This window comes from Aspergillus niger (genome assembly GCF_000002855.4).
Source record: "Aspergillus niger supercontig An15".
Classification (NCBI taxonomy): Eukaryota; Fungi; Ascomycota; class Eurotiomycetes; order Eurotiales; family Aspergillaceae; genus Aspergillus; species Aspergillus niger.
The window spans coordinates 250880-260117 of NT_166530.1; the positions used below are offsets into that span (position 1 = coordinate 250880).

The 9238-nt window shown below is 53.2% G+C and overlaps 4 protein-coding genes across 4 annotated transcripts; 2 read left to right on the forward strand and 2 right to left on the reverse strand.

The window, feature by feature from the left end:
- Nucleotides 1-445: 445 nt before the first annotated feature.
- On the forward strand, nucleotides 446-1921 carry An15g00920 (uncharacterized protein; the record flags this gene model as incomplete). Its single annotated transcript, XM_001396595.1, has 1 exon — nucleotides 446-1921. One exon carries the CDS (start codon nucleotides 446-448, stop codon nucleotides 1919-1921), a length of 1476 nt encoding a protein of 491 aa, XP_001396632.1.
- A 345-nt stretch (nucleotides 1922-2266) lies between these two features.
- Nucleotides 2267-4654, reverse strand: An15g00930 (uncharacterized protein; the record flags this gene model as incomplete). The annotated part of the gene is made up of 4 exons (XM_059744451.1): nucleotides 2267-2296; nucleotides 2400-3499; nucleotides 3548-3830; nucleotides 3887-4654. The coding sequence occupies 4 exons, from the start codon at nucleotides 4652-4654 to the stop codon at nucleotides 2267-2269; spliced, it is 2181 nt and encodes a 726-aa protein (XP_059602431.1).
- A 299-nt stretch (nucleotides 4655-4953) lies between these two features.
- An15g00940 (uncharacterized protein) lies at nucleotides 4954-5948 on the forward strand (the record flags this gene model as incomplete). The annotated part of the gene is made up of 2 exons (XM_059744452.1): nucleotides 4954-5092; nucleotides 5191-5948. The coding sequence occupies 2 exons, from the start codon at nucleotides 4954-4956 to the stop codon at nucleotides 5946-5948; spliced, it is 897 nt and encodes a 298-aa protein (XP_059602432.1).
- A 601-nt stretch (nucleotides 5949-6549) lies between these two features.
- An15g00950 (uncharacterized protein) lies at nucleotides 6550-9102 on the reverse strand (the record flags this gene model as incomplete). The annotated part of the gene is made up of 5 exons (XM_059744453.1): nucleotides 6550-6723; nucleotides 6795-7868; nucleotides 7926-8582; nucleotides 8638-8781; nucleotides 8908-9102. Coding segments are annotated over 5 exons (2244 nt in total), but the record flags the coding sequence as incomplete, so codon positions are not given.
- Nucleotides 9103-9238: the final 136 nt, after the last annotated feature.

The following is a 9238-nucleotide window of genomic DNA, read 5'->3' on the forward strand; positions in this document are numbered from 1 at the left end:
TCTGAAGTGGACTGCTTATCACCGAGCATCGTCCGGTGGGTCTCTCGAACCATCAACAAGAACAACCCCTCGGTCTCGAACGGACCATCCTGCAATCTGTCCAGGGTTCGCTTCGCTTGTTCATCTCCCTCCGTCTCTCAATCTTCCCTTGCAAAAACACCCCCCCAAACACTCATTTCCTTCCTTTGTTTCTAATCTCAAGGGTGCCCTGCAGTTCCTATCTTCGTTGACACGCATGTCTTCTCCATTCATCAGCCTCGTTACAATTCCTGTCGAACCTTGCTGACGCCTTCCCGAACGCCTCCAATGCCTCTTCCCCTGCGCTAGCGGTGTCTTTTCCGATATAACGACTACGTCAGACCCTCCGTGTTATACTTTGCGATCTTGACGAGACCACGAACTCGTTGACAGCCGTTGACATTCCTGTCGCAGCATACCAGACACAATGTTCCCCTCTCGAGCGTTTCTACGAGTGCGCTCCCTACTACTTGCGATATTTATCTTATTAACATTCGCTTGGTCCTATTCACGATGGCGCAGCTATCCTCTCCCTGAGCAAGTGCGATCCATACAAACACACCAACAGCCTCTCTCGAGCAACAGACATACCGAAGGTCACATTCAATTCTGGCGCCAATTTCAGCCACTTCTGACCGCTCATGAGCCAAAATGCGAGCCACCTCTGAGATTAGGATCGGCGCCTTCAATCAGATTCGAACAGTCGAACCCTGAAGACCGCCCGGAGCTGCTGGACATGCTCCCATTTGACGTGGATATGATGAAAAATGCACACAGCGGATTTGTCGATGCAATCAATACCAACCCGCCCCAACTAAACTATACCAAGAATACCCGAGGCTTGGTTTCCACCGCGGGGGGCTCTTACCTACCCGTGCTGGTGATCTCGCTGCGAATGCTTCGCAGAACGGGCTCAAAGCTACCGGTCGAAGTCTTCCTCGCAAACAAGGAAGAATATGAAGATCACATCTGCGAAGTCGTCCTGCCATCGCTGAACGCGCGATGCGTGCTCCTGTCGGAAATTCTCGACGCCGTCCCTGGTGATATGAGAGTCGAGAAATACCAATTCAAGCTTCTCGCAATGCTGTTCTCGTCTTTTGAAGAAATTCTCTTCTTAGACGCCGATGCGTTCCCGCTTCACCCACCGGAAATGCTATTCGTCAATGGGCCCTTTCCCTCGACGAACATGGTCACTTGGCCTGACTTCTGGGCATCCACCGTTTCCTCCTACTACTATGAAATCGCCTCTCAGCCATATCCTGAGAACTCAGTCCGACAGTCCAGCGAATCCGGGGAGGTTTTGATATCCAAGAAGACGCACATGAAAACCCTTCTCCTAAGCACCTACTATAACATGTGGGGTCCCGATTTCTACTACCCATTGCTTTCGCAAGGCGCAGCTGGGGAAGGCGATAAAGAAACCTTCGTCGCAGCCGCCATGACCCTGCAAGAGCCATACTACCAGGTCTCGGAGCCAATTTGCGCCATCGGCCACGGCACACAGGGCGGTCTGGCCGGCTCTGCGATGGTGCAGTTCGATCCAATCGAGGACTATGCCTTGACGCAGAAGGGTGAGTGGCGGGTTCATGGATCGAAGGCGCCCGCCCCCCGAGCATTCTTCATTCACGCCAACTTCCCCAAGTTCAACCCGGCCACTGTGTTTGACAAACAGGCCGTGAACCCAGCTTTTGCAGATGACGGGAGCTATACCCGCGCATGGACGATTCCCAACGAAGTAATTAAGGCCTTTGGCACCGATGTCGAAAAGCGCTTCTGGGACGAGATTCTTTGGACGGCGTGCGAACTCGAGGATAAATTCAGTACTTGGAAGGACAAGAAGGGCATCTGCAAGGGGGTGAAGAACTATTGGAACGCCATGTTCGGTATCGGGCATTCTCGTTGAGTTAGGGTGGGGTCCCGAGTTTCAGCCTTAGCGCTGGTCGCTTATGAACGATCTTCAACGAGACACGAAGTGACGAAGACGATTGGCTTATATTAAGCAATCAGAGCGACATACCTACGCCCACGTTCCATCAAAGAAACACGAACCAAGATACCTTGGACCACCAGCCTTGGATACATTCTTTACTACATATACCACAGACAATTTCAGAAATTAGGACCCTAACCTTTTCATCCTCGACAACATACAGATACTCACCACGCCATGTCATGCCATGCCACCAGCCTTGCTTCTTTTCATGTATCATATACCAATACCCATGCAGAGCTACACCACACCACACTACTATAAATACAAACCCGTTGATGTAAATCTCTATACATACAATCTAAGCTAATGATACAATCCAAAGAAGAGAATCATATACCTCCTCCACAACCCCCTGAAAATACACACTCCCCCTAATAGATAATCACACCTTCTCAATAGTTCCCGCAACCTGCGCCTTCCTAACCGCCTCCCTAAACAACTCCTTACATGGCACTCGACTGCCCAACCTCGCGCACAACAAAAACGCCCCACTCAACTTCCGATGCAAACTATACGTCTCCTCCGGCGGAGGCGTCAACCTCTCCCGAATCATAAGGGGAATCAACCCCCTCACGCGATCCGTAATAGTTTGATTTCTGAAGTCATACACATCCGGCGACGACTCCATGAACGGCTCTGCAATAGTAATAACGGAAGTAACGTGCGCATCGACCATCTCCTGACTCTCATGGCCAGTAAGATATCCCAGTTCGCGGGACAGCTCCGCACAGCGTAGACGATCGTTCCTCGCTGCCGCGATCAGCGTGTTCACATACTTAGTGATGAACTCATCGGGGTATTCGCGCGAAGCGCCGAAATCAAGCAGTTCGAGCCGGTTCGTCTCGGCGTTGTAGAGGAAGTTAGTCCAGTTGGGGTCCGTCTGCATGTATTTGAATTCGGTGATTTCGCGAAGACACAGGCGGAGGATTTGGGTGCCGATCCAGTCGCGTTGGGATTGGGTGAAGGTTTGGATTTTGGTGACGGCGATGCCGTTGAGACGTTCCATTGTGAGGACTTGTTTGCCCGAGGCTTCGGGGATGATGGCGGGGATGTGGAAGACGGGGTCGTCGGCGAGGAGCGAGCGGAAGTGCTCGCCGCAGGTGGCTTCGCGGTGGTAGTCGCATTCCCAGGCGAGTTCGGTGCGGGCGTTGGCGATGGTTTTGTCGAGGTAGAGGCCGCGTGGGAGGAGGCGGGAGGCGGTTAGGAGGATGGAGAGGTTGTTGAGGTCGGAGTCAATGGAGTCGGCTACGCCTGGGTATTGGATTTTGACGGCGACGGGTTGTCCCGTGGAGGCGAGGACAGCGCCGTGGACCTGGCCGATGGAGGCGGCTGCCATGGGGATTTCGTCGAAGGAGGAGAAGAGGTCGCGCCAGTTGGGACCGAGATTGTCGGTCAGGACTTTATCGCGTTGCGAGGCGGGCATGTAGTCTGCGCGATCTTGGACTCGTTGGAGGACCTCGTGAATGGAGTCGGGGAGCATTTTGCTGTCTGGGGGGTGTTAGAGGGAGGTTGGTTTAGGGGTTAGATGGTGTGTACCTTGGATGCTCAGCATCTGCCCCAGCTTGAGGGCCGCCCCACGCATCTTGGAGAGTTTGGCTACGAGACGTTCCATGTTCCCTGCGCTGAACATGAGGGACCCGGTGCTTTCGGATTGGCTCCCTGTGGCTCGTCGGAGGCTTTCGCTGACGGCGCCAAAGGCCATGGATGTGGCTAGGCCACCGTATTGCCATAGCCTGCCTAGTCGGGAAGCTGGAACGCGAGACTCAATCATCTGGTACGTTGCCTGCTGCTTCATGGCTGCGGCAGTCTCAGGTTCCACCTGCGGGCACTTTTTTAGATATAGACTTCCGGTTGCTTGCGGCTGCTTGCACTTACTGCTGTTGTTGACACAATTTCATCCACCACCTCGGCCTCTTCTTTCGACAGTCCCTCCTTCCCGATGGGTTTGACGTCAGGTGGAGGCGTCGGGGACCTTCCTTTGTATCTGAGATCTGCAGCAGCTTGCCGAGATAGCATCCTAGCAACCTTGGGGCTGTGGAATATCTCCTTCATCATATCCTCCGAAATCTCCTCCTGTTGTTCCGTAGGCTGGGTTGTGGACGCGGCTTTCTCGGCACCGACGGGGGAGTGGAATACGTCCGCATTGATTTCAGTATTGATGCCTGTTTGCGTGTCGCTGGATGTCTTAGGTAGCTTAACCCTAGGAAGACCAGACGAGCCGGGGGTTGTGTGTGTGGAGGGTTCATAGAACACATCTTGCTGCTGGCTAACATCCAATTGACTAGCTCCGTAACCGGTGGTCTCTGCTGTAGACGACGGGATCTGTGACTCTGCCTGTCGTTGCGCTTTCCTGCCCTCATCCGGGGAGAGATTCGTGTGCGTGGGGGATGAGCTCGGGGACCGGGGTGGCGGTGCGGATGCCGATTGGGGGGGAGAAGGATCATCATTGAACCGCTTTGCTAGGGCTGCCGCAGCTTGTGCGGTCATACAAAGGCCATCCGCTTGGCTTTTGATGCCTTTGGTGAGGGACGAAGTCCTGGTAAATAAGTCTAGCTGGCGCTGCCGCACCTCGAGGTGCTTCACGGCCACGGACTTGGCGACATTGAAGAGTTGGATCGCGTCCAACAGACGCTTGCCCGACATGATTGGTAAATTAGCAGAGAAACCCGGGCTGGTCTCCGAACTACCGTCTTCGCATGATGGAAAATGAAGCAATTGGAGGAGCGCGAGAGCAAGCCGGATAGCATCTCGTGCCTCGAAAAGCCGCGGTGGTTTTCTGCCGGGCGGCACCGCCCCCGGGGAGGTCCGGAGGTGACTGATAAGGAAGACAGCCGACCGGATAAAACTAAGAATAGTATTTAAAGGCGAATGTTCCTCCCGCGGGTCTCCCTTTCTTCATCACCGCCATGTACCGGCCGCCTTAACTTGTTTGGTGAGGGCAAATGACAGTGAAGACCAACGTGCAGGATATCGAGCAAGAGATCGTGGATCTCGAGGACCGTCTGCGCAATGCACGTGCTCGTCTAGCGTCGGCCTCTGCGTCGCACAAGGGCGGGGGTTCATATCTACCGGTACCGGAGGGTGTGTTTGCCCCCCGGACGTCTTCCCCGTACACCTCCTTCTTCCGCCCCCTATCTACAAGATACTAACCGTCAATTCCTACGCTCCAGATGCTACAGGAATAGTGCCTAGCCATGCGCTGCTCCTCCTGTCGGATTCAGCCCTTCCCTTGGGCTCGTTCGCCTACTCCAGCGGTCTCGAGTCGTATTTGGCGCACAACAAACCCCTTCCTCGCTCGGTGACGCCGATTGCATCCTTCCAGCGCTTCCTGAAGCTCTCGATCGCTTCAATGGCAAGTACCTCACTTCCATACGTTCTGGCAGGATACAGACGCCCAGAAGACTTGGAGACCCTGGACAATGACCTCGATGCGTCCACCCCCTGCATAGTTGCCCAGCGGGCGAGTCTCGCCCAAGGGCGGGCATTGCTCGGGGTCTGGGAGCGCGCTTTCCGGAAAACGTATGCGTTCAACCCATTCCACGCTAACCCCAACACTGCCGAGGCTGTGAAGGTGGTTGAGGAATTCTCCGAGATATTGAAGTCCTCGTTGGGTACTGATGAACTAGGGCCCAAAGGTCACTTTGCGCCATTATGGGGGGTGGTGTGTCTGGCCATGGGCATGGACGCCCACCAGACTGCCTATGTCTTTATGTTGAACCATGCAAAGGCAGTCCTTAGCGCTGCTGTCCGTGCGTCCGTCATGGGCCCGTATCAGGCCCAGAACATTCTGGCCAGCAAGGGCCTACAAAACATGATCACTCAACGCATAGAACGGGAGTGGGATACTCCCGTCGAAGATGCAGGACAAATCGTCCCACCCCTCGATCTTTGGGTGGGACGACATGAACTTCTATATAGTAGAATCTTTAACTCATAATGCATAGATCACCACGATAGCTGTCTCGCGTCTCTTCTCGTCAAAGGTGACATTCTTGTATGAATATAGTTGCATTCGTCATCTTTCTCTCCGCCGTGACTTCCTATTTAATCCTACAACATGCACCGTATTGTCCCACCCAGGTGCCGCTCGAACACTGACGTGGGTATCCAAAAACAACTCCTCTGGACCGGAGGGTAATGAGAAGAAAAGGGAAAAGAAAAAGAAAAGAAAAGAAATAAGAGGCAGAAAAGAGAAACGAAGAGAGAAAGAAGAATTAAAAAGAAACAAATAAAAAAACCGGTAACCCGAAGACCAAACAACCCGGCCACTATGCAAAGAAAATATCCGATCAATAGGAACAGATTTAGATCGAACGCCGGCCCTCTGATATCCTGTCCTGCTAAACCACAGTAAAACACCGCACCATGAGCCTTTTTCCATGATTATGGAGCGCAATGGGTAAACGAAAAATCAAGCCGTAATAAAGTGACGTAGGTGAGTGAAAAGGGGAAGGCGAGAAAGGCAAGAAGGGAAGAAAGAGGAGACTATGATACACGAAGTTGAGGGTATGGACCCAGGAGGGTGGGTTCTGAACGAATCACAGTGTGATATGCATGTAATCGTTGTTGCCGAAGGACTTGTTGCAGTTGGGACACTTTCGGGACCGAGATGTGAGGCGCTCCTCCACGCATTCTTTGCAGAACACGTGACCACAGGTCTTGATGGCCGTGTTCTTGAAGTTGCGGCGACACACAGTGCAGAGTGCCAGAGTCTATAGGGTACGTTAGCGAGAATGATCCGATATGGCAAAACCACGGTAATGGGGAGAGAATATAAACATACCCTCAGCATTTCATATTCAGACGAGGAGTTCCCGAGGCTCTTATTCTTCCAGTTCTCCAGGCTCTTCTTGGTATCCGCCAGGGTCACCTTCAGGCCCTCTACCTCTGTTTCCGCTTGGCGACAAGCACTCGAGGCGCTAGCCAATGTCGAATCCTTGGAAGCTGACAACGCCTTGAGTTCGGCCACCTGCCGGTTCAAGCCCTCGATTGTGATGTTCTTCTCCGTGACCTGTTGCTGGGCGGCGTAATTCTTGTTCATCATCAGATTCAACGCTTCCTTGGTCTCGCTGACCTGCTTTTCCATGTTGGCAAGCAAAGAACGGGTAGCTGCCTCGGATTCCTTCAGCTGCGACACGATGTCCGAAGTCTTCGAATTTTGCATGCGTAATGTGCGAACCTCCAGTTCCCTGGCCTCCTTGCTCTTCATTGCAGCAAAATATTTCTGATCGGCCTTGGATTTCTCCGCGATAAGTCGGGCGACCTTCTCCTCCAAGGCGCTGAAATCGGTAACTTTCTGTGACGCCAAGGACGAGTACTTCTTGCAGGCGACCTGCATCGAGGATAATTCGGTATTAAGCATCGAAAACTGACGTTCCAGGTTGCTGAACTTAGTACGCAATTCTTCGATCGGGATCTCATCGACGCTCTTTGACGTGCTCCTCTCCTTATCTAATTCCATACGCAACCTCTGAACCTCGGACTCTAGCGCCGTAATCCGAGCCTGTCCAGCATCTGCAAGTTCTTGCACCTTTGTAGCCGCGGTTTTCTCCTGCTCTTGCGCAGCCTTGCGCATTTGCTGGTCCGCCAAAAGTTCGTCGCGCGCGTTGCGTATCCGTGCCAAATCTGTTTCTGCCCGCATTAATTGCGCCTCCTTCTCAGCGATCGCATTTTGTGCCTCTTCATCAACCTGGTTGCGATAGGCGGTTCGCTCCGATCGATATTTTGCCGCTTCTTCTCGTAGTTGCGCATTGGTCGCTTCTAAATGGTTGATTCGAGTAACAACATCATCGTACTGGGATTTCAATTGCTTGAACAAGTCCGTGTGCGCGTAGTCATCGTCCGTAAGTCGTGAATGCTGCCCATCTCACATTAGCACTATGCGAGTCTAGCTGGCCCAACCGGGTAGGCGTACCTTGATATTTAGATCCGTTATTTGAGTCAGCAATTTTGCATTCTCACTCTCCAATTTCTGAAGCTGCTCCTTCTGCTTTTCAGACACGGCCACGAGTTTGCTGTGGGCTTCTTCCAAAGCGGGACTCCGCTCGCCGCTAGGGGTCGCGCCGTTGGACGCGGAAGGCTCTTCCTTGGGTGCAGACGCACTATCGCCGCCGGGGCGTTGGGCTCCTAAAATGTACTGCTTCTCTAATTTGGCAACCGTCAAGCTTCGTGCACGATCGAGCTTTTTCTCGGCTACCATGTACCGCAGAGAGGCTTCTTCTAAACTTTCTTCGAGTTGCTGTTTTTCAGAAAGAGCTTTCTCTAATTCCGCGATGGTGGCTTTCTCCTCAGCCAGCTTTTTGGCGAGCTGAGTCTGTAACTCTGAAGCTTCGGGCGTGGTCCTGGGGGATTTGGACAGTAAGCTAGAGATGACCTGGCGGATATCCTCCGAACGGGACTTTAAGTGCTTCTCGAATTTATCGACATCATCGAACAGCAGGCTGCTTTGGAAAGCCGGGTGTTCTGGGAATTTGTTTAGCGTTTCCATGTAAACCGTCGGCCGGCATGAGTGGGACCCACCCTTGGCATCCTCTTCGGCAGCGCCCATGAGCAATTTGACCTCGTCGACCAACTGTCGGTTGTCAGATAATCTGCACGGGATGAGCAAAATACAATGATCTACTCACTTGCTTGTACCAGGTGTCTATGATACGGAGATGGTCATTGTGGTAGGCGGTGGCTTTGGACATCTCCTTCAGCTTGGCCTCGAGCGACACCTTCTCACGTTTGTACTCCTGCATCTGGCGCCATATTGCGTCTTTTTGGAAACGCTGCGACGAAGAGACGTCAGTATGTCACCTGGAGGGCAGCGATAGAGTCGACTTTGGGCGTTCCAATCCTGTCTAGGGGAACCCTTGGGATAAGTTGGCACCCACGTGGGCAGATCGGGGACTTACCTCCAGGTCATCTTTCCAGGGCATATCAGCATCGGGATGGGGTTTGCTACCACCATTGACCGAAGTCGCCTGCTTCTTCAACGGTGGAGCAGAATCATTATGGTCGTAGGCAGCGGCTCTCTTCCGGTCTTCCATCATGACAAAACCGGAATCGGAAGATGCGACGGGGGATGCTTCGGCGGCCGGCATCAGTGGCTAAAGAGGCATACGTCAGAAGAGGCCGTCACCACTGAGCAGCAACGGGCCGAAAGCAGGGACCGTAACAATCTCCGACCGTGAAAGAGGTGACGGGGGGTGGTTGTGGTGGAAGAAATGGTGGGTGGAAGGGGGG